The sequence below is a fragment of the Xenopus laevis genome, chromosome 8L (assembly GCF_017654675.1).
Source record: "Xenopus laevis strain J_2021 chromosome 8L, Xenopus_laevis_v10.1, whole genome shotgun sequence".
Classification (NCBI taxonomy): Eukaryota; Metazoa; Chordata; class Amphibia; order Anura; family Pipidae; genus Xenopus; species Xenopus laevis.
The window spans coordinates 23159298-23185744 of NC_054385.1; the positions used below are offsets into that span (position 1 = coordinate 23159298).

At 38.3% G+C, this 26447-nt stretch overlaps 1 protein-coding gene across 2 annotated transcripts in view; it reads left to right on the forward strand.

The window, feature by feature from the left end:
- LOC108698296 (astrotactin-2-like) overlaps positions 1 to 26447 on the forward strand; it is a 1031088-nt gene that overhangs the window by 213504 nt on the left and 791137 nt on the right. For both annotated transcript variants that reach the window (XM_018229686.2, XM_041572527.1), the window contains exon 4: positions 20131 to 20238. In XM_018229686.2, the coding sequence (XP_018085175.2) occupies positions 20131 to 20238 (108 nt within the window). The remainder of the gene's footprint in view (positions 1 to 20130; positions 20239 to 26447) is intronic.

Here is a 26447-nt window from a genome sequence, read left to right on the forward strand (position 1 = left end):
TCAATGACAATTTCTTTCTACAAGTTGCTGAGACCATGATGGGGTCAAATGTGGCGACTTCATTTGCTAACCTATTTATGGAGAAATATGAAAAAAATTGTCTATTACCTATGGGGACAGATAAGATCTGCTTCTATAAGCACTATATTGATGATCTGCTATTGGTATGGAAGGGTACATAGAAAGAACTGATTGAGTTTCATCAGGCCCTAAATCTTCTAGACTCACCCACTAGATTCACTTTGTCCTATGACACACAACAGATTGACTACTTAGATGTGACTATTTTCAAAAAGGGAGACAGGGTGGGCACAACTCTGTATAAAAAACCAATAGATATAAATAGCTTGATTCACGCACACTCACACCACTCCACATATGTCTCAGGGGGTCCTCTATTCACAGTTCCTGAGACAGAAAACAACTCAGATAGGAATACTGCGGAACTACAACTCTCAAGGCTGGCAGAGTATATTCAACAACGCAAGTCAATGAACAACTTGAAAGAGCCAAACGGATGACCCAAGATACCTTAAGGACTACACCAGACCTAATTTTTTCCACAGGCTGGAGTAATACAAACATGGAGGTAAAAAAAGTACTTATGAACCGATGGGAAATTATTAATGCTGACCACAATCTACCTTTTTGCAGACCAAAAACCATTAGTGGCATTTAGGAGAGGACGCAATTTGAGCTATCTATTAGTAGTAAAGGATATAATAGAACCCACCAGAAAGGGAACCACCTGGCTGAACAGACCCTTGAAAAAAGGTTGCTTCAAATGCACTGGTTGTTTGACCTGCAGTGGGATGCTACAAGGCTCCCACTTCACACACCCTAGGACAGGTGCCAGGTTCTACATAGACCATTGAGTCACCTGCACCACGGACCACGTGGTCTACATGGCTTAGTGCCCCTGTGGATTATATTATGTAGGCGAAGCGGCCACCACTTATAGGGAACGAATGAATAATCACAGGAGTGCCATAAGCAGTGCCTTATCCTCAGGAAAAGCAGACCAGCCAGTAGCAAGGCATTGGCTACGATCGAGACATATTTTACCACAATTCCGCCATATGATTATAGACCACATACCAGTACCTCGCAGAGTTGGGGGATAGGGACCTGATGCTGATACAAAGGGAATCAAGATGGATTTTCAAGCTGGATACCTTAGTCCCTCAGGGGTTAAATGAGACACTCCCAATGTCTCCATTTGATTAATAGGCGGATGAGCCTGAAGGCTTTGAACCCTAGATAATGTACTTACCTAAAACTGCCTGTTGCATACGATATTGCCATTGAATACTAACAAGACATTAAATGAAGGACCCTGATGATCCTGAATCCTAGACAGTGGGTTTATGTGATATTACTGTTGTGTACTATCGGACACTAAATCAAGGACTGCTCAAGTACGATATATTCAGTGCTACTGTATGTTAAAATCTTGTTGAACAAAATTTTGACATAATGACATTAAAGGACACAATGTTGCTGAGGTTTTTCTGTGCCTTGTCTTTAGGAACTATTTAACCTGGGAGTAATTAAGGATGGCAAAGAAGGGAGAATGCTCCATAACTGTCGTGCATACCAGCATGCCCAGGGAATGTATAACGGCTCGAACTCCCGATACCTGTAAGTGTACTGCTATATGGAGGGGTAGTATGTACTGGATACTTTTTTAAATTTGAATATCAATAAATTAATTTTGTTTTTACTCTAAGAGGCCTTGGGACTTATATCGTTTTTGATATAAACCTTTCTGTAATTGATTGCCTTTGGAACTGGGGCGGGTCCCTTCGGCCTGGCTAAATAATTATATGGACTCCCGACTCCTGAATTGATATACTGCTATACCGTGACCTACATGTGGTGTATTCCCGAGAGGTGATACCGATACCCAATATGAGATAAACTGGTATTGGGATAATCTCTGGTATGCATACGCACACTGAAGTGAAGGGATGCTAGTGGCTAATCAGTCTCCGAGCAGGAGGCTATACTCAGGGGACGGATTGAACCGCTGTAAGTCCTACAGCCAGTTTACCAAGGCAACGGAGGCAGAGCCTTGGCAGTACTATCACGGGCAGCAGAAGAGCCTGGGAATAAGTGGTGACTTATGATCTACCGAAAGAAAGGGGTAATACGACAATCCTCACTGATCATGCTTCGTGCCACTGGGGCTACAAGAGTATCGTGAGCAAGATCCTTACGACTCCCGGAGTAAGTGTTTTCATCCAGACCTCTCCCTGACAGCGTTTGGGGGTAAAGTGTCACACATAGCGATACACTAATCTTTCACTTAAACATTTGGCACTTTTGAATAACTTAAGACAATGCACGGTTTACATTTTATTTACTGATGTTTACACTTGAAATACTTACAAATAAGTAATTTGCATATAGCAGAGATTAACCAACATTGAAATTATGTTGGCAGTACACAGTGGTTTGTTGACACCCACTGATGACGTCATACATACCTATTGGCGCAATTTTTCCTTTAAATAGATTTCACAGATGTGTAGTGTTCAGCTTCCTGAAGACGGCCCAAGTGATGGTGCCGAAACGTTGAAATAAACACAAATTCTTTTTTTCACACTTTAAAGTCCTTGGAGTGCGTTTTTTTGGTATGTCTATAATAATTTTTACAAGCACCTACGCAGTTGTGGCAGTGGTTGTGAGTGCACCAGACAGGACTGAATATATATATATATTATATATTTATATTTATATATATATATATATATATATATATATAGTGCCTGTAAGTCACTGTAAGTCACCCACCCACTTAAAATGTTAGATAGGCTTATTCACTAAAATGCGAAGTTGCGTCTCAGCAACCAAACGCTTTGCTTACGTTAATTTGTCAGTGCGAGCATTTCATAGCGAACTTTTGCTCCTTTCTGCCTAGCGAAACTTCGAAATGTTTATTGTATGTATATCTAAATTTTCTTGAAATTATATATACAGATATGGGACATGTTATGCAGAATGCTTGGGACTTGGGGCTTTCTGGAAAAGAGATCTTTCTGTAATTTAGGTCTTCATGCCTTAAGTCTACATCATTTGTTGGCTGGAATTCTAAAGGGGTCCTCCAGCCAAAAACTGGATGGATTGTGTAATAGTTACAACTTTTAAAGACAATCCTGCTTTAAAATATGAAAATATGAAAATATTTTTATAATTTTAATAACTTTTTTGGCATACAGGATATGATGTCACTGACACACGATTAAGGATGATGTAGCTTAATTTTGTCAGTACACCAGGTCTAAGCTGGCGAAGTTCTGTAAAATTCGCATATTAGTGGAGTACACTGAACGAAAATGCGCCTGGCGTGAAACTGCGCTAGCAACGGTCTCTTTCGGTCATGTTATTGTATTATTTTAATGTACAGAATGCTCGGGACCTGGGGTTTTCTGGAAAATGGATCTTTCCTTAATTTGGATCTTCATACCTTAAGTCTACTAGAAAATCATGTAAACATTAAATAAACCCATAGTCTGATTTAGCTTCCAATAAGGATTAATTATATCTTAGTTGGGATCAAGTACAAGGAAAAGGAAAAGGAAATCACTTTAAAAATTTGGATTATTTGGATAAAATGAAGTCTATGGGAGACGGCCTTTCTGAAATTCGGAGCATTCTGTATAACGGGTTTCCTGATAACGGAGTCCATACCTGTATTTTTATATGTAATTGCAACTGAAATAATTGTTTAGCCCTATTTGTTTTCTAGGTCTGAGTCTTAAAAAAACGTAACAGAGTTCCTCTAGGTCTTTTAATCAGTTTAAATCCACTTGCTTGGTACATTTTTTATCAGGGGGTAGGAATGCATAGAATATCAATATAAATACATACATACAGTAACTATACAAAAAAATACCTTAGCTGGATGCAGATTGCAGGTAAAAACATTCACAAAACAATACAGCACTCCTCAATTTATGAAAAACTGCATGTATGGGGGGAAACAAAAACTGCATGTGACCTTCCTCAGGGAAATTAATTTCCTTGGACCTGAAGGATTTATTGTCGTGGTATGAATATTATGCTCGTAACCTCATCGCACACTTCCCTAGTAATTTAAAATAGTTGTGAGCACAACTTTCCCTTTTACTATAGTTTATGTAGGAGCATTGTGCAGTGTCTATAGCTGGACCTGAACTTCCACATGCCTCCATTTATCAGAACTGTCAGTAGTGACTGCACATTTGAATTCATAAGTACACAGTCCTAAAAGCAGGTAGAAAAGCTAGTTATGGATGCTTGCATGGCACTGCCAAATATGCCTCCCTGAACTTGCTTACCCATCTAAGAAAGCCTGAATTGACAAGATGGCAGTGTGAAAGGCTCTGCCACTGCAGGCCTCCCTAGAACACTAGCAGTACATGTGGCAGCCCTTAAAACTGGATTGATTCCTTTAAAAAACACAATGTATGCACTACTACAGGGCTATTTAGCGATAACAATGTTCAATACACATAGGGCTAACCATTACTTCTTAACATTCAAGCATCAGAGCTCTAAATCACAATTATAGATCTGAAGGACTGCAATTTTACAGATATGAGACCTGTTATCCATAATACCTGGGACCTGGTGTATTCCTGATAATGGATCTTTCCATAATTTGGACCTTCATACCTTAAATCTACTAGAATATCATGCAAACATTGTTTTATTATTACAGAGAAAAAGGAAATAATTTTTACAAGTTAATTATTTAGATAAAATGGAATCTGTGGGAGACTGCCTTTCCATAATTCTGAGCTTTGTGGATAGCGGGTCCCGTACCTGGGAATACAATCCTGCATACAAAGGATTCCCCATCGCTGAAATCCCTGCTATGACAGACAAATTCCCCTAAACCTGGCATGTACAGAAGCCACAACCTCAAGCCACGATACAAGAAATGATATCACCACTACATTAATAATACAGTTTCTTAAAGGAATACTGTCATGGGAAAATGAATCAGTTAATAATGCTGATCCAGCAGAATTTTGCACTGAAATCCATTTCTCAAAAGAGCAAACAGATTTTTTTATATTCTATTTTGAAATCTGACATGGGGCTAGACATATTGTCAATTTCCCAGCTGCCCTAAGTCATGTGACTTGTGCTCTGATAAACTTCAATCACTCTTTACTGCTGTACTGCAAGTTGGAGTGATATCACCCCCCCCACCAGCAGCCAAACAACAGAACAATGGGAAGGTAACCAGATAGCAGCTCCCTAACACAAGATAACAGCTGCCTGGTAGATCTAAGAACAACACTCAATAGTAAAAACCCATGTCCCACTGAGACACATTCAGTTACATTGAGAAGGAAAAACAGCAGCCTGCCAGAAAGCATTTCTCTCCTAAAGTGCAGGCACAAGTCACATGACAGGGACAGCTGGGAAATTGACAAAATGTCTAGCCCCATGTCCGATTTCAAAATTGAATATAAAAAAATCTGTTTGCTCTTTTGAGAAATGGATTTCAGTGCAGAAGTCTGCTGGAGTAGCACTATTAACTGGTGTGTTTTGAAAAAAACATGTTTTCCGATGACAGGATCCCTTTAAGTATGGACCACGACATGAAACAACTGGTCAGCTTTCCCACACAAAAGAACAGGTAACTCTTGCAATGTTAAATTTTCACATTAATATACCCATTGTACTCCAGCTAAATCACGATTTTCATTAAAAGGACCACCCAGAGAATGGACCTAAATTATATTTACTGTACATGTGGGATAGCACTCCCTCGGAGACTAAAGATTAACTAAAGTTAACATAAAGTTAAACTGACAGCTTCTAAGTTAAAGTATATTTTGGATGTTAAGTTAAAATAACCATTTCCTTTCCACACCATATAACTCATCTCAGAGAAAACCTCATTATTCACATTAATCCCTGACACTATTGAAATATAAAATCTTCCCTGCCAAAGGTGCACAAATACAAAAACAACATACATTGGTGACATTCACACTAATGCCATTAGCTATCAACCAAATAACTGTTATTTTTGGACTGTGTAATAAAACCAAATGTCCATGACACCAGGAGAAAACCCACTCAATCACACTTTTGTGGCCTGCAACCAAAAGTAATAGGAACTGGTAATGTTCATCATATCTATTGCACACAAATACGGGGTAGGGTCCTGTAGCCTTTTGTTTCCTTGACACTGTGCAATTAACTGTATTGTAATTATATTTTTTATATTTATGTGAATTGTATTTCTAATAATGCACTTATTGTTACTTTTTATTCCAATGACCCCTTGTTTGTTACTACTAATTTATTGTTTTGCTGTACAGTGCTTTGCCCTTCGAGGAGCGCTTTACAAATAAAAATATACATACATACATACACATTACCTGTGTGACATTTACTGCTGACAGGGGGAATCACACACAGTCTTTAGAGTGTAATATTTAATCACTGTTAATGCCAAGCAAAGTTCTGTTTTGGGTTGAGTACCCCTGTATTACTCAGAAAGTGATTGGGTTTGTGGCAGAAAGACTTAATTTTCTGACCATATAAACGGTCTGTGAGTACCTTGCATGGGTACCCAGACCAATCACAGGCCTGCATTCCCCCCACCTCCCTGAAGTTAAAAGTTCCTGACCTGGTTGATCCACCTCTGGAATGACATCAGCTCTGTCTACTGGTGATGTCACTTCACGTTTGTATGGGTCAGGTTAATGTTTTGGGTAGCGTGGGCATCTGCAGGTAGCGGGGACAGGGTGCTTGATATCGATTCTGGGTCAGCTTGTGAGTTATTGTGTCTGGGTTGGGCACAGATCTGGACCCGTGCAAGACTCCAGGTGCATAAGAAACCATGGATCAGTTCTGCTCAGAATCTACTTCTGCAATATCTAATAGCATATTGCATTTAGCAAGATTTCAGGCTATCCAAGTTTTTTGGTTTTTTAACAGCAGATTATCATCAGAGGGGTTTTTGTTTACCAAACAAAGGTTTTACAGGGTAAAAAAAAAATAGGATCAGAGGAATGCCATCACACACTAGATTTTCTGAATTGATAGTTTCCAGTTGTAATATATTTGATACATACTGTACATCACAACATTTGTAAAATAGAAAGCGGGACAAAAACATTTCCCAATTTTTTGGACCATGCCCATTTTATGGCCACACCCCCTAAATACCACATCCTTTTTAAAATTTGGCAGGTTATCGAACACATTTCTGGATGTTTTAGGGTCAGGTTTTATGTGTTAATACAGTTTTGTGGCCTGCAGCCAAAAGTAATAAGAACTGGTAATGTTCATCATATCTATTGCACATAAATACGGGGTAGGGTCCTCTAGCCTTTTGTTTCCTTGACACTGAGCACTTAATCTGTATAGTAATTATATTTTTTTATATTTATGTGAATTGTATTTCTAATAATGCACTTATTTTTACTTTTTATTCGAATGACTCCTTTAAGCTGCAAGTCACAGTTTCCCCAAGAGACCTGCTTATCTTAAATAGTTACAATTGTTTCTTTGCTTATCAAAAATTGTTACAAATGTATCTAAGTGCACTTTCCATTCTAGGCTTTCTGCCAAAAGCCTTAGTTTTAGAAACTTTGTATCTTTTTATGGCTGTTCAGTACAGGAGGTCAAAAAGAAAGTTGGGACCTTTCAGTAACAATCTGGGACTTTGTGTTGAGCTTACAAAAATTGGAAAGTTGGAAGGTATGTTGATGGTACCTGCACCAGAAATCTGCCAACCAAGTATATCTATAAGCAACAGTGTATTAAATGTTAATGAGGCTTTTAGATAAAGGATAATTGATCCTGCTTTGTCTTGCGGCATTTTGCTTTTGATTTATTATTGTTTATTTCGAATTTCTGGCATAAAGGAAGATAGGACGTATATTTCTTGCAAGCCAAGAAACATTAACACAAGCCATGTTTTTAATATCTGGCTCTTCCACACTGCATTTTGCTAGCTTGTAGTTAAGTTCTCCTTTCCTGGCTTTGAACTCTCTGGCTGTCATATACAGCATTAATGCAGTCTAACACCAGTGTATAGGTAGATTGAAGTATTCTACATACTGTTTTTTATTCATTGCTCACTTTACTTCATTAATAGTTATGAGCAAACTTTTTTAGGCAGGTTTGGATTTGCGGCAAAATTCCCAAACAAGGGGACCTAGGTACACAGGAAGCCTCTGAGGAAGTGTATTGCAAACACGAAATGCCTTAGGCACTGCCTAGGAATCTTAAATGTAAGACTCACTTCTTATAAAATCTAAAATTCCCAAACAAGCATTAGAATTTTTTTGCATTAAAAACAAAGTGATAGCTACCCCTTACCTTTACTGGCCTTGATTTCTGCTTCCTTGGTGCCCTGCCCTAATAGCTACCTTGTACTGTTCTACTTCTTGTTCATGTCACAAGTCCAGTTTTTCATCAGTTTTCTTTTACCAGCCCTGTTTTACTTTTACCTTTCTTTAGCCCAGTACCTGATCCTTTCTGACGGTTCTTCAATTTCTAGAAACTGGAGGGGTTTTTTGTTTTTTTTTTAACCTTGCCTGCCTCATGGTTACGGTATCCACTGCTTATTACTACTCTTTAGCCTGACAGAATGCTCAAATCAGAAGAGTTATAGTGCGTCGCACCATCCATACACCGTGATAAAAATATGGTTAGAGAAAGTTGAATATGTATTAGTATATACAAAAATGAATAAGTGATCATCAGAAGTTCATTGTATATCAGTTACAATAAATACAATTAAATTCATCATGTGTGTGCCTCATTGAGCATTGAGCATTTTATAATGCTCAATGCTTGTAATTTCTTTGGTTAGTTAAATATAAAGTGCATAAAGTGAGTAAAGTGCCTTGTATAATTCATCTAAATAGCTCCTTAAAAAATTCATCTTCAGCAGCAGTCATGTGCTATTAATTTTTTCTAATAAACAAGATCCCTTCTGTGATTAAAACATAACATTTAATTCATCAATTATCATAGGTTAAAAACAATAAAAATTAATGATGTATTGATCTGGTTTTAGTGGCAAGGGATCTTGTTTATTAGAAAAAATTAATAAATTGATCCTCCCAGATCAACATCAGGCCAAACAACCCTCCTGATCATCAACTTTTTTACCCAGGGTATATACGGAGGTGATGAGAGAAATGTTATCTTGGTTTGGTTAATAAAGGTTAGAGCCAATACCTATAAAATATCATACCACCATTAACAATAAGTCAAGCAAATCTGACCGATATGCCAAAGGAATTGTGACGCTACCACTTTGTCCTCTCAGAGGCACCTAAGTGAGTTGTGACCTAATCCCTATTGCTAGTTCCAAGGCAATCGCAGACAGCTTGTGTATAACTGTATAACTGTAAGCGGTGGTTATTAAATTTGCATCTTTCAAATTGATGCTTTCTATTTCTACTTCAAACCATCGCATCTCCCATCTTGTTAGTTTACCTGCCTCCCCCGGCTGCCTCCAGAAGCAGAAAAAAGTTAGTGATAAGAGCTCTGTGCTCTGCGTTTCGCCCGTGAAGGCTTTGACAATTTTATAACTGATGAATTAAATGTTATGTTTTAATTGCTCTATAGCACAGGACTGCTGCTAAAGATGAATTTTTAAGGAGCTATTTAGATGAATTATACAAGGCACTTTACTCACTTTATGCACTTTATATTTAACCAACCAATGAAATTACAAGCATTGATCATTATATCAATGAGGCACACACATGATGAATTTAATTGTATTTATTGTAACTGATACACAATGAACTTCTTAAGATCACTAATTAATTTTTGTATTTACTAATACATATTCAACTTTCTCTAACCATATTTTTTTCACAGTGTATGGATGGTGTGACGCACTATAACTCTTCTGCTCTATTTTTGGATACATTTGATAATGGTGTTGTCTGCACTTCCATTACTAGTTGATATCTTTTTTTCATAAATTGGCAGTGATGGCCTGCTAGGAGGTGCGGATAAACAATTATTGAAACATATCCCATAGACTCCATTTCATTAAAACAATTCAAAATTTTAAAAAATCTTTTCCTTTTTGCTGTAATACTAAAACAGTACCTTGTACTTGATCCCAGCTAAGACATAATTAATCCTTCATGAAGGCAAAACAGTCTAATACAATTGATGTTTCAATGATTTTTTTTAGTAGACAATGTATGGAGATCCAAATTATGAAAAGACCGCTTATGCAGAATACCCCAGGTCCCAAGCATTCTGGATAACTGGTCCTGTTTTCTGCTTATAATTATGACCACCCAGTCTAATTAACGCTTTTTATACTACTCACCAAACACTTCCTATACCCTTGCCTGTCCTTGAAGAAACACGTTATTTCTTCTCTTACGACATGCATTTCTACTCCTCCATTCCTCCCCAGTTCATTGCCCCACTCTCCCAATTAGATGTTTTCCTAGTTTATCAATTACCAGTCCTGCTCTGTGTCCATTCTCCCCTTACTGCTATATTATCTCTGTTCAAAGCTAGTGATGGGCGAATTTATTCGGCAGGTGCGAATTCGCTGGGAATTTGCGCGATTCGCCGCCCGCGAAAATATTCGCAAAACGCCCGCGAAAATTCGCCCATCACTATTCAAGGCAGCATTAATTATTTTTTTTAGCAAAAATACAGCTCATTGAAGTATCAGATGCATGTTGAAAAATCCATTTGGCCAAAGGTATAATTGTTATGTTTTGGTAGCCGAGGTTGAGTAGAGTATAAAAGTCAGGGCCGCATTTACATAGTGGGCGCCCCTAGGCCCACTGCCGTTCGTTGCCCCTGTCCCCTCCCCTTTAATCGTACACATTTTCATCATCTGGACCGGAGCAATGGGGATTGGCGCACAGGAAATTTTAAAAATTATTGTACCTCCAGCGCATCCCCAGTGTTTTTGAACCAATATGGGTGTGGTTGGGCAGCGTGCCTCCCCCTAAAATCCTGCCACCCTAGCCCTGGGCCTAGGTGGCCTTTCCACAAATCCGGGCCTGATAAAAGTGCTTTATTAGCAGGCCCATGCAGCCATTACACAACAGTAAGCAACTCTATAGAAAGTATGCACAGTATAAGTCTTGAGCACAATGACATCTACAGGCTATTTTTATAAACACCACAATAATCATAGTATGTATAGTAATTCTACAGCAGTCCAAAATTGAATGCAAAATAGTAGAAGTTTATTAAGAGCCACAGGCAATGTTTCAGGCTCTCTTTAGCCTGTGGCACTTAATAAAATTCCACTTTATTGATGGAAAAAAGCTACCACATCAGCACCACTATGCTCTCTTGTTCATTCTCTGTGCATTCATTACTTGCATTCTTATTGTATCCTTCCTCTGTGCAGGTATTCAAGCAGTTCTCCAAGGTTTCTCCAAGGTCTTGCTAAATTTTCCTTATCAGCTGCAGATGTACAAATTGTAAATGGTCTACTGTGAATCTGGAATAAAATTGTCAGTTTTAAAGTGGTTTCCCTGCACATTGGGTGAATATTCAGTGCATCAGTAATTGCATTATTCATTCTGATTAAAAGGTTGCAGAGAGGCAAACAAGGGCAGATTAATGCACAGGCCTAAGAACCCATTGTGATTAGGGGCCCATCAAAAACTAAACCATAATAATCATGACAGTATCTCTTTAAGGATGTTTGTTGGGCAACCATACCTGTGTTTGCTATAGAACATTTGCCCAGCAATCTAAGTACATCAGGGATATTAAGGAGCAGAATTATCAACGTTTTTTTTGAATTTTGAAGTTATGTGATTTTTTTTAACTGTAGTAAATTTGAATTTACTCACAACTCGAATAGGAGGTTATTTATGAAAAAAGTCTAATATTCAGATAGGAACGAATATTCAAATCAAATTCAAATCAAGTTTTCCTCCGAAAAAAACTTGAATGTCAGGAAGCAATTAACATATTCAAATGGTTTGAGGACCTCTGCCATTGACTTGGTAATGAACTCGGCAGCTTTTAGGTGGCCTGTTTCCAGGGTCGAAGTATGATAAATATCAAATTTTAGTTTAGTTTTTAGTTAGATCTTTTAATAAATGTCATGACATTCATAGTTTTAAAGAAAGTGAGTTTAAAAAAATCTCTAAAACTGCTAAAATGTAACCTTAATAAATAGGTCGCTACTTGATTATTCTTTCCTGTTTATATATATTTAGTTCCTGTTCACACAGAAGGACACCTATCAGATTTATCTAAAAAAAGGTGTCCAACTAACAGTAAATAACCATTTAATGCTAAATTTTAATTTTGTTTCAATGTACTTGGTGTTTTTTAACATGCATGCTCTTCATGGAGTTCTACAGTACCTATAACTGCCTCTCATTGGCTTGATTGAAGTATAACTTGTTCTCTTGCGGCATTGCTTCACTTGGAGCTTTTAGTTCATTCACCAGCAGTCTGCTTGTTAGAATCCTGTCTTGTTCTGTTACATTCTGTTCTTATGACACCATTGAAGCATCAACAGGAAAAAGCACAATCCAGCAAATGTGCTTTCTGTGCTGTTTCAGAAAAAGACAGGATGGCAACTATCCCTGCCATTAAACTCTCTCTCATATGCTACCCATCAAAACACAGAGTTACAGAGCATTGTTGAATACCAAGTTTGGAGAATATTCCTGCTTAGGGTGTAATTGTTTCTAAACAAAGACAATTTTTTGAAGGATCTTGAACATACTCGGAGGATGTTAGACATATTCTGACTTTCTATTTCATAGTGAAAAAATAAAGATTTTACATAATCACATTTAAAGGACTTAAAATGTACTTAGTAAAACACATGCATTCCAAATAAAGAGCAAAATATAGGCTTGCAGATATTTTAATAAGCACAGATTATTACAATAATACAACTTATTTTAAACCGTATTGCAACACAATAAATTTGCATAATACTTTTTAAATATTTGAAAAAGTTTTTGTAATTTAGTAATTTATTGCCTAAGGGGCAGATTTACATAGGGTCGAATATCGAGGGTTAATTAACCCTCGATATTCGACTGCTGAATGTAAATCCTTCGACTTCGAATATCGAAATCGAAGGATTTAGTGCATTTCCTACGAACGAACGAACGATTAAATCCTTTGAATTGAACCATTCGAAGGATTTTAATCCATCGATTAAAGGATTTTCCTTCGATCAGAAAATTGTTAGGAAGCCTAACACACACCCCTCCCTACTTTCATACAAATTCTATATACCATACCTATATTAACTATAGAGTTTAGTATCACAATAGCCTTTGATATTATGTCTGTCAAAAAAATCATCCAAGCCATTCTTAAAGGCATTAACTGAATCAGCCATCACTACATCACCCGGCAGTGCATTCCACAACCTCACTGTCCTGACTGTGAAGAACCCCCTACGTTGCTTCAAATGAAAGTTCTTTTCTTCTAGTCTAAAGGGGTGGCCTCTGGTACGGTGATCCACTTTATGGGTAAAAAGGTCCCCTGCTATTTGTCTATAATGTCCTCTAATGTACTTGTAAAGTGTAATCATGTCCCTTCGCAAGCGCCTTTTTTCCAGAGAAAACAACCCCAAACTTGACAGTCTCCCCTCATAATTTAAGTCTTCCATCCCTCTAACCAATTTAGTTGCACTTAGTCTCTGCACTCTCTCCAGCTCATTTATATACCTCTTAAGGACTGGTGTCCAAAACTGCACTGCATACTCCAGATGAGGCCTTATTGATCAGTTAAGTAGAGTGACTTAATCATTCAATCATGAGTTTTAAAATACATAGCTGTGATGCTCTGACATTCGAACAGGCAACGGCTAATTGTCCCTATATTTTGTACCTTGAACCTTGCAATGAGTAAACCACCTAAAGATCTCAGGTGTAGCCACACACATCTGTAGCTTATGCCATGTTACACACTAAGGAATTCTGCCGATATTTTGAATGATCACAGCAACCTAAATAAATTCAGGACTGACATAAATATAGGATTTAATACTCAGACTTCTATCCACAAATATAAACAGCTTTAGAAGGAGGGAATGTACTTTGAGTGGGGCAGGAAAGGCGAGGGGCCTATTCTTCAAAATTTTCAGGACCTGCATAAAGTCTATTTCTGTAATTTGGATCTCCACACTTTATGTCTGTTACAAAATTATTTAAACATTAAATAAAACAAATAGGATTGTTAGTTTTCCCTAAGGATTAAAAGAGAAGGACAGCTACTAATGCAGTTTCTTCCCAATAGATTAGCCCCAACAGTGCAAGCTAGAATGTAAGTACCCAGTGTAAATATGAGTGGGTTTGCTGGTATTACTCAGTGTGTGTCTTGTCACATGTATGTGGTGTTGGAGCAGCAGTTCCATGCAGTATTTACATGTGAGAGATGTCGGTGGGTTTTTATCTTGTAATCTGAGCTGCAGACTCTAAGGGGTGAACTTGCAGCACTGAGAGCATCGGCAAACGAGGGGAATGACAGGAGGCTCGCAGAGCAACCACTGGCAGGGGCTAGTGGAGTGGGGGGAGGAGAAGGGGCAGTGGAGGCTAATGAGGGAGGAAGGTGTGTGACAGTCAAGAGGGGAAGTAGGGGACAGAAGAGTAGGGGGGTTGGTCCACAGTTTGTCCAAAACAGCAAATTCGCTGTTTTGGCTGAAGATGCTGGGGAGGAAAACTCCGAACTGGCGTGTATGGAGCAGGCTGACTCTCGGAGCACCCCGGGAGGCAGTGGCTCTAATACGGGTGGTGGGGGGAGTGCAAGGAAGGAAAGGCAGTTTCTAGTTATAGGGGATTCAATTATTAGAAAGGTGGATAGGGTAATCTGTCGCAAGGCCCCTACATGCCAAACAGTCTGCTGCTTGCCTGGTGCTAGGGTTCGGCATGTGGTGGAACGAGTGGACAGATTATTGGGAGGGGCTGGGGAAGACCCAGCGGTCTTGGTACACATAGGTACCAATGACAAAGTTAGAGGAGGTGGTGAAGTTCTCAAAAATGATTTTAAAAAACTAGGTGCAAAGCTGAGGACGAGGACTTCCAAGGTAATTTTCTCAGAGATATTACCTGAGCCACGAGCAACACTAAGGAGACAGCGGGAGCATAGGGAGATTAATGCGTGGCTGAAAGATTGGTGTAGGGAGGAGGGTTTTGGGTTTTTGGAGAACTGGGCTGATTTTTCAGTCGGCTACAGGCTCTTTGCTAGGGATGGGCTGCACCTCAATGATGATGGGGCAGCTGTTTTGGGAGAAAAGATGGCTAGAGGGTTGGAGGAGATTTTAAACTAGGTGTGGGGGGGAGGGTTCAGTAAACGATTCAGTGGAAGACAGGTTAGATGAGATAGTGGGCAAAGAAAGGGACAAGGGGGGAGGAGATTTGCCTGGGGATACTGTTAAGGATAGGAAGGACCACATGTCATATGTTCAATATGGTACCAGTATTAAATGTATGTTTACAAATGCAAGAAGTCTGACTGGTTAAATGGGAGAGCTGGAGCTGCTGGTGTTGGAAGGAAAATATGATGTGATTGGTGTGGCCGAAACATGGCTGAATGAGTCGCATGACTGGGCAGTAAATATCAGTGGCTATACTTTGTTTCGGAGGGACAGAGGCAATAGAAAAGGAGGAGGGGTATGTCTGTATGTTAGGCAGGATTTAAAAGCTCATATAAAGGAGGAGGTTATGTTAGAAAATGGGGGGGCAGAAGTCGTATGGGTGGAGTTCTTCCCCAATTGTAAAGAATCCAGCAAATTAATTGTAGGAGTATCGTATGCTATAGACCCCCTAATGTAAGTGAGACAAAGCTCCTAATGCAAATAGAAAAGGCTGCTAGTTTAGGTAAAGTAATGATAATGAGGGATTTTAATTACCCAGATATTGACTGGAGCAACGGTACTGCTAGATCAGTTAATGGGAACAAGTTTATAAACTTATTGCACGACAATTTTTTAGCACAGGTTGTTGAGGAGCCTACGAGAAAAAATGCTATTCTTGATTTAGTGATCTCAAATGACCCAGAACTTATAGCAAATGTGCAAGTCATTGAACCCCTGGGTAATAGTAACCATAATGTTATATCTTTTAATGTCTGGTGCAAAAAACAAAAATATACTGGGGCAACAAAAACCATGAATTTTGGAAAAGCTAATTTTAGTGCCTTGAGGGCTGCCCTACAGAGCATTGATTGGGGCATTAGGTTTTCAGCTAAAAACACAGAACAGAAATGGTTGTCCTTTAAAATGATATTAAATCATTACTGTTCTCAATTTATTCCCTTAAGGACTAAACGTAGAAGCTCTAAGAATCATCCTGTGTGGCTTAATACAGAAGTAAAGAAGTTAATGGGAGCAGAACAGAACAGAAGCTGCATTTAATGAATACAAACACTGTAATAAATGTTGTAAATCAGCAATCCAGAAGGCTAAGAAAAGAAATGAAGAGTTAATTGCGGTGGAGGTGAAAACTAACCCTAAAAAGTTTTTTAAATATATTAGTAGTAAAAAGATGCAGGTTGAGAGTGTTGCTCCATTAAATAATGGTACCAGTATGGTTGTAACAGATACAGATAAGGCAAATGTGTTAAATCAGTTCTTTTCTTCAGTGTATACAATAGAGGAGTCTGGGTTCACAGGCTCACTTAATAACTGCACGAATGGTTCAGCTCAATATAGTCAGTGGCTGACTCAGGATATGATTCAAAAAGCTTTAATACAAATGAATGTAAACAAGGCTCCAGGGCCTGATGGCATACACCCCCGGGTTCTAAGAGTGCTTAGTTCAGTTTTAGACCAGCCCTTATTTCTGATTTTCTCAGATTCACTGTCATCTGGTATGGTGCCTATGGATTGGAGAAAAGCTGATGTTATTCCAATATTTAAAAAGGGATTACGATCTCAGCCTGGTAATTATAGGCCAGTAAACTTGACATCTGTGGTGGGCAAATTATTTGAAGGCTTGTTAAGGGATCACATTCAAAATTTTGTCCTAATGAATGGCATTATGAGCAACAATCAGCATGGCTTTATGAAGGATAGGTCATGTCAGACGAATTTGATTGCATTTTATGATGTGGTAAGTAAGATTCTGGACAGTGGGGGGGCAGTAGATGTGATCTATTTGGATTTTGCCAAAGCGTTTGATACTGTGCCCCACAAACGACTGCTTTCTAAACTAAGGTCTGTTGGGCTTAATGAAGTCGTTTGCACATGGATAGGAAACTGGCTACAGGATCGGGTACAGAGGGTGGTTGTTAATGGGACATTCTCTACTTGGAGTAATGACTTAGGGGAGGGTGTTGTAAGTAATGTATCAGTGTTTGCAGATGACACAAAATTATCCAGCTCAATTAATTCCATCCAGGATGTGGCTTCCTTGCAACATAATCTTGACAAACTGGCAATCTGGGCAGCTAAGTGGCAAATGAGATTCAATGTTGATAAATGTAAAGTCATGCACCTGGGATGTAAAAATATTAAAGCCACTTATACCCTTAATGGGACTGCACTAGGCAAATCCATTATGGAAAAGGACCTCGGAGTCCTTGTAGATGATAAACTTGGCTGTAGCAAGCAATGCCAGTCAGCAGCATCAAGAGCAAATAAGGTTGTATTAAAAGGGGCATAGAGTAAAGTCAATTCTTCCACTGTATAGAGCACTTGTAAGGCCCCATCTAGAATATGCCAAACAGTTTTGGTCTCCATCACTCAAACAGGACATTATTGTATTAGAGAGGGTACAGAGAAGGGCAACTAAGCTGGTAAAAGGTATTGAAAATCTTAGCTATGAGGAAAGACTGGCCAAATTGGGGATGTTCACGCTGGAGAAGAGGCACTTAAGGGGAAATATATTAACTATGTATAAATATATAAGGAGATCATATAATAATCTCTCTAATGCTTTATTTACCAGTAGGTCTTTCCAGCTGACACGAGGTCACCCATTCCGAATAAAAGAAAAGAGGTTCTGCCTAAATATTCGGAAGGGGTTTTTTACAGTGAGAGCTGTGAAGATGTGGAATACTCTCCCTGAATCAGTTGAACAGGCTGATACATTAGATAGCTTTAAGAAGAGGTTGCTTTTTTTTTCTGGATTGCCTTTTAGCAAGTGAGAGAATACAGGGTTATGGGAGATAGCTCATAGTAGTTGATCCAGGGACTAGTCCATTGCCATTTTGGAGTCAGGAAGGATTTTTTCCCCCTCTGAAGCAAATTGGAAAGGCTTCAGATGGGGGTTTTTTTTTGCCTTTCTCTGGATCAAGTATCAGTTAGGCAGATTAAAAAAGAAAAGAAAAAAAAAAGGTTGAATTTGATGGACGTGTGTCTTTTTTCAACCTTACTTACTATGTTACTATGTAATATGGGAGAGATTAGAGGAACTCATATATAACAGTATTACCAAAAGAAGGAAAAGATGACAAACTACTACAACCTTAGACAGTAGCCCTCCATCAAAATAAACCTCAGTATGGACGCAGAAAATGCATTTGACCAGATAAATTGGGACTATATGCTAAATTTGCTGAAACCCATAAAGGGCGCAATTACCTAAGCTCATAATGCCATTTCAAACACATGTTTTTTCCCCACAATACAGTGTTTCTCTCAGACTTTCAGCATCCTTGCAGATGCAACAAAATTATTCAGTTAGGGCAATTGTGTTGCATCTACCACAATTGTGGGTTGCCAAAATATATGAAACTACTGTGTTTGTTACAAATATGGCACAATTTGCCAAAAATTGACATTTTTATTGTATCCCCCTCAGCTTTAGATAATTTAAGGTACATTATGTGGCTATGCCCCAAAATAACAAATTTGTGGAAAGAGGTTTGTGACCACACAAAATCTGTTCTGAACACTCAGAGGCACATTTATTAAAGTTCGAATTTTGAAAATAAAAGTTATTTTAAACTCTATTAAATTTGATTATATTTGAAATTCGAATGGGGGGTTATTCATTAAAAAATTTGAATATGTAAAAGTCAAACGAATAGTCCCGACCTGAAAACTCCAATTGAATTAGTTTAGACTAAACTTGATTTGAGTTTTTTCTCCGAAAGAAACTTGAATGTCAGGAAGGCTACTAACTAGGGATGCACCGAATCCACTTTTTTGGATTTGGCCGAACCCCCGAATCCTTCGTGAAAGATTCGGCGAATACCGAACCAAATCCGAACCCTGATTTGCATATGTAAATTAGGGGTGGAAAGGGGAAAGCATTTTTTACTTCCTTGTTTTGTGACAAAAAGTCTCGCAATTTCCCTCCCGCCCCTAATTTGCATATGCAAATTAGGATTCGGATTCGGTTCAGCCGGGCAGAAGGATTCGGCCGAATCCGAATCCTTCTGAAAAAGGCCAAACTCTGGCCGAATACTGAACCGAATCCTGGATTCGGTGCATCCCTACTACTAACAGCATCACTCAACCTTTCCCATTGACTTATACATGAACTCGGCAGGTTTTAGGTGGCAAATAGTTGAATTTAAATTTTTAAAGGGCCAGAGTTTGATAAATCTTGAACTTCGAATTCGAATTAAAACTCAAATTGAGTTTGGATAATTCACTATTCGAATTTGAGAGTTTTGACCTTAAAAAAAATTTGACAATTTGATTTAGAATTTACAATTCGACTCTTAATAAATCTGCCCCTCAGTATTAAAGTAATTGTTCAGTTTAAAAATAGATAGGCTGTGCTAAATACAGTAAATAATGTTTCTAATACAGTTAGTTAGGCAAAAATGTAATGTATCAAGGCTGGAGATCTATAAGTCTTACACACTTTTTATTTTCACACTGAACTGTTCCTTAAATAACCACATCTCCTTTTAACGCAACCCTTGGTCAACCATATTTCAACTGAAGCTCAATTACCTCTATATTAAAATCATAGACAATTCCTGCCATATAACTAACACTATTGAACTGTATACCAAAACATGGTTTACATGGGATACTTATATCATTTGAATCCACTCAGGAGAAACCAAAATTATCAATAATCATATGTGGAATAATATATTCCTTTGCAAAACTTTGTATTCCTGAAAATGACAAAGTTACAAAAAATGTGGAAACTTGAGTATATTTCACCAGCAGAAGCTTCTCAAAGTCTGTGTGAAGCAAATAAATCACTCTATTCGTCACAGCTCCAGTTGGGTTCCGGCGGTCGGAAGAAGAATCGGGGTCAGAAACAGGGGACGAAACACAGCTGACAATTAGGGAAGAACAGTACAGAAATCAGAGGAGAAGCAAAGGTAAGTCATCAGTAGTGAGTTTGATAATGGTGCATATATATATATATATATATATATATATATATATATATATATATATATATATATATATATATATATATATTATATATATATATATATATATATATATATATATATATATATATACACCTCCCGGCTACTGGCACTCTCGATAAAATAACTATATGTGCCTGGGTGCAAAAAATTCTCGATAAATGTCCAAAAGGATCCGCACTCACAGGGCTTATAAAAAATATTTGTTTTTAATTTCAGAACTGGTTGAGTAGTGGGTATAGGTTCTAATATATTATTATATTTTATTATTTGAATTGAGGGTGACACATTATACAATTTGGGTCACGTTCTTTTTTCAATAAACAGTATGAAAATAAAAATTGATACTACAATAAGGTTGGTGATATACAAGTGGATTGTAAGGGGGCACCAATTAGGGGATGTTGTTCACTCAGAACTTTACATCACTTGGCTTTTTTCACTTTGGGGTACGACACAGGGTACGAGATAGATATTAAGACAGAATCTCCTGTCTTCTAATCTTTTTCAACTGGAAGGACCTACTGTTAATTAAAGAATTAAAGAGGCTATTGTATGATCCCCTTATATATTTATACATAGTTATTATATCCCCCGTTAATCACCTCTTCTCCAGTGTGAACAATCCTGACTTTGCCAGACTTTCCTTATAGCTGAGATTTTTCCATACCTTTCCCAGCTTAGTTGCCCTTCTCTGGACCCTGTCTAATTCAATAATGTCCCATTTGATTGCTGGAGATCAAAACGGCATGGCAATATACAAGATGGGGCCTTACCAGCAAATCTGTGCCCCTTTTAATACAGTTCAAGACCTTGTTTGCCTTTGAAGCTGCTGAATGTCATTGCTTGCTACAGCCAAGCTGATTATCTACAAGGATTCCAAGGTCATTTTCCATTATGGATTGCCTAGTGCAGTCCCATTAAGTGGCTTGCATATTTTTACATCCCAGGTGCATGACTATACATTTATGAACATAAGGAGGTTATTTACTAAAATCCGAATGTATCTCATGCTTTATTAAAACTCCCATGCCTGATTTCAGCTTATTTGTTAATAAAAAAAACTATGTGTAATTGCAATGGCAGAAAAACTCGATAAAATCAAGTGAAAACCTGAATCGCTCAAATTTTTACATTTTTTGTCTGGAAAGCCAGCAAAAAAATTGGATTTTCGGGCTAAACCCAGCGCAGACCACAAAAGCTTCAAACTGAGATAGGTGTCTCTCCCATTGACTAATACAGGACCATGACAAGTTATGAGATGGGGGATTTTCAGATTCTGGCTTTGTGCAGCATCGGGGTATAATAAATCTTGGAAAAATTTTAGTTTTTTTTTTACATGAAAAATTTTAGTTTTTGTCACAAAAAGCTCAACCAAAAAAATTTGCTACTGCCACTTAGCTGCCCAGATTGCCAGTTTGTCAGGATCCTGCTGCAAGGATGACACATCCTGGATGGAATTAATTGGGCTGCATAGTTTTGTCATCTGCAAACACTGATACTCACTGATACTCTTACAATACCCTCCTCTAAGTCATTAATGAACAAGTGAAATAAACCTACTCCTAAGTAGAGAATGTTCCATTAACAATCACCATATGTACCTGATCCTGGAGCCAGTTTCCTATCCATGTGCAAACATTAAGCCCAACAACCCTTAGTTTAGAAAGCAGTTGTTCGTGGAGCACTGTATCCAGCACTTTGGCAAAATCAAAATAGATCACATCCACTGCTCCCCCAGTGTCCAGCATCTTACCTCTTCATAAAAAGCAATAAAATTTGTCTGACATGACCTATCCTTCATAAAGCCATGCTGATTACTGCTCATTATTCCACTCACTAGGACAAAAATTTGAATGTGATACTTTAACAAGATTTCAAATAATTTGCCTACCACAAATGTCAGATTTACTGGCCTATAATTGCCAAGCTTTGTTAGTAATCCCTTTTTAATAGGAAAGAGAGATTTCCTCCAATCCATAGGTACCATACCAGATGAAAGCGAGTCTGAGAAAATCAGAAAGGCCTGAACTAAGCTCTGTTAGAACCCAAAGGTGTATTCCTCTATCTATCTATCTATCTATCTATCTATCTATCTATCTATCTATCTATCTATCTATCTATCTATCTATCTATCTATCTATCTGTATGTATGTATAGGGTTTGTATGCATAATGTTATGTTCCTTTGTACACACATACTAATGAAAGTTTAGTTTAGTTAAAACTGTTTATCTTGTCTGTGCATATGTATCTGTCCAAACAATATAAAAGAATGTCAGTAATATACAGACAAATTAAATGGTATCACCTTGCGCATAGAGTCACTACATATAATTTAAGTAGGGACTCTAAGCGCAAGGTGATACCAGAGCAGCACAATTACACTGTTCTGACCATATGATCAGAAAATTTGTTTTGCTCTTTGCTTTTACTTTAAAGCTCCACCATCCATAAACATAATATGAGCATGTGTTTGGATAATTTCCACTAATATTTATTACCAGCAGCTCTGGGGAACATATAGTTTTCATTTCTTGGTCAGCTGATTCCTTGATGTTTGAAACACTGCAAATGCTTAGTGGCTCTTAATTGCTCATGGTGGTTGCTTGGTATAATAACTTGTTACATAGTTATATAGTTACATAGTTAAATTGGGTTAAAAAAAGACAAAAGTCCATCAAGTTCAACCCCTCCAAATAAAAACCCAGCATCCATTCACACACACCTCCATACTCCATGCTCATCAGGGCCGCCATCAGGGGGTCACAGGGGGGATAGTTGTCCTGGGCCCGCAGGGTTTTATCTCTAAGGGGGGGCCCGGCCATGCTTCACTCACTTGATTAGCCGGGCCCCCCCTGCTTTCAGTGTGCTGCACGGAATCTTTTCGCCTATTAAAATTTACTGTAACCTCATTGGTCCTTTAAGAATAAGTCCTGATAAATCTGCATTGGGATTGGATACCCTTATCCAATCCCTGTACAGCTTTACCGGGACTTATTCGTAAAGGACCACGAGGGTACAGGATCGGCGAAAAGCTTCCGTGCATCGAACTGAAAGCAGGGGGGCCCAGCTAATCAAGTAAGTGAAGCCTGGCCGGGCCCCCCCTTAGACACAAAACCCTGGCAAGCTATTTTTTTAAAAAGTTGGGGGGATCTGGCCAATTTTTTTTTTTACTTGCAGGGGGCCCCCTGATCACCAATTATTTTTTTAACTTGTAGAGGGGCCCTGGCTACCAAATGTTAAAAAAATCTTATGGGGGACCCTGGCACCACAGGTTTTTTTAACTTATAAGGAGGCCTGACCATCAATAGCTTTTTATAACTTGTGTGTGTGGGGGGGTTACCTTTTTTAGCATTGATGTCTATGTGGTCTTTTAACTGTACCGTGAAGTGGGCGGGATCTGGGATGGGGCTTGGGGGTCGGGGCCAAGGGGGCCCTGAAAATGTTGTTGTATGGGGCCTCATGATTTCTAATGGCGGCCCTGTGCCCATATCTATACTTACTATACAGTTTAGTATCACAATAGCCTTCGATATTATGGCTGTCAAAGAAATCATCCAAGCCCCTCTTAAAAGCATTAACAAAATCAGCCATCACAACATCACCCAGCAGTGCATTCCACAACCTCACTGTCCTCACTGTGAAGAACCACCTACGTTGCTTCAAATGAAAGTTCCATTCTTCTAGTCTGAAGGGTGGCCTCTGGTATGGTGATCCTCTTTATAGGTAAAAAGGTCCCCTGCTATTTGTCTATAATTTCCTCTAATGTACTTGTAAAGTATAATTATGTCCCGTCGCAAGCGCCTTTTTTCCAGAGAAAACAACCCCACCCTTGACAGTCTACCCTCATAATTTAAGTCTTCCATCCCTCTAACCAGTTTAGTTGCACATTTATGCTCTCTCTCCAGCTCATTTATAGCCCTCTTAAGGACTGAAGTCCAAAACTGCACTGCATACTCCAGATGAGGCCTTATCACGGACCTATAAAGAGGCATAATTATGTTTTCATCCGTTGAGTTAATGTCTTTTTTTATGCAAGACATAACTTTATTTGCTTTAGTAGCCACAGAATGAAACTGCCCAGAATTAGACAACTTGTTATCTACAAAAATAAAGTGTGAGGTTCATGTAGTGACCATGTCTGCTGGCAGTTAAATTGTTAAAACCATGTCCATATAAAATGGACGTGGTTAAATAAAATACAGTATGTTTATATAATTCCATTTATAAGCATGTTGTCCTATTTAACTCAGCATTCAGTTACTCCTCTTCTTATACATAACTATGAACATGTATTCTTTAAATAATACTGTATATGTATGCCCCCTTCATTAGGAGGACTTTGAGATGCACACAGAAAAACAGAGCTTGATGACCTTGTATGTCTTCTCTGCAAAGAGTGCATAGCAGGAGTGACCCTGGCAGAGATTTATCATACTGTGTAAAGGCAAAGAGATTGCAAGGCTGAGCTGGAATTTCATATTTCTGAAAAAGAACGCAATGACATTTTCAGGTTGCTAGCATTTTGCTATATAACAGCCTGATAATGACTTACCGTAGGCTGCTTATTGGTAATGGTTATATTAACATATATAGGGCTTATTTACCACGAGCAAGTAAATGTGGTGGAAATGTACACTCCTTAGAGCCAATAATATACACTTTCACCCCTGCTCATCCTCATTGCATCCTCTTTTGCCTGATTAAAAATGTGTTGCAAGTTGAAGAACTTGCCTTGGAGTTAAAGGGCATCTAAACACCAAAATATAACTTGGTGTTAACTTAGAATGGTCCTCTGAGCATGCTTACAATTTACATAAATTTTCTGGTTTTAAGTGGTTTCTGGGCTTTTGACAGTTACATTGCTATACAAGCTTTAGCTCAACAGCTCTTTTTAAAGGACCAGGGTGTTGCGACTGTCTATTTGCACTGGATTTAGTTAACCCTCAGGTTGTTGACTCCCAGTTGAGCCAAACGCCTAGTATTAGTAGTCTAAAAAATGGCAAAAGTTTCACCATGGAAGAACACTGGTGAGTGCTGTTTTCATGAATCTCTTTCTAAACCATTAACTCTTGGGGCTGCCATCAGCTCCTTTTAGTTGATGGGTCACTGTATAGTTTATTCAAGTAATTACATTTTACCAATGATTGAGAGTCTAACTTGATGTTTCCTTTGGTTTTCTGCTTTGGAAAGTCTTAGCAATCACGTCTCTTCACTCACTGTCTAAGCTTAATCTATGGAGACAATTTTTGTTTACTTCCCCTCTGTTACATTTATTTTGAATTGACTCTTGGAAAGTTCACTTATCAGTTTGTAACTTCTATGTTTCTAGCCTGTATAGACATGGTTTAATTGCAATATACAGTATGTTTGGGGTGGGGGGAATCTTTGCATCATAATCACATAACAGGTGGCGTTCCCACCATAAACTGTTTATTAGGTAGTTTGTATTTCTTCCCTGTAACATCGATAAAGGCTGCAACTTTGGTCCTCTGCCTAATAAAAGAGTAATATGTTTGATGCAAGACCTTTGAGGAGCAGCCTCTATGTTTTGAATGTTTGCCAACCCGCGAGCCAGATTCAAATGTAAAAAGAGTTGGTGAGCAACATGAAAAAAGTTCATGGGGTGCCATATAAGGATTGCGATTGGCTATTTGTTTATAGGAGGCTATGTTTAGCAGTACACCTGCAATTAAAACTCTAAACCAGGAATTCAACAACAAGCACCTGCTTTGGGACTCTGGAAAAAATCCAAGGGGTTGGTGAGAAACTTGTTTCTCATGTGCCACTGGTTGGGAATCACAGGCTGACTCCAATTGGAGTCTACGGCCATCATTTACGTGGCAAAACTTGGCTAAAAATTTCGCTCATAACTAATCATTGGTATATACCATATATATGTAGAACATTGTGAAGGTACAAAGTGCAAAAAAGGAACACTTTTCATGTGTTCAAATACTATTGAATTTTAGTCTGCAAATTGTGTGACCATGATATTTAATAATATATTCTCTGAAGCCAGTAAGCAGTATTGTGTGTAAGTACCAGCAATGTGAAGAGAAACTATTTAGGTTTCTGTGTCAAAACTCAGCAGGTATTGCAGATTATATGAGCCTTCATAGGAAGTGAACATAGTAAGTGAAACATAAAATG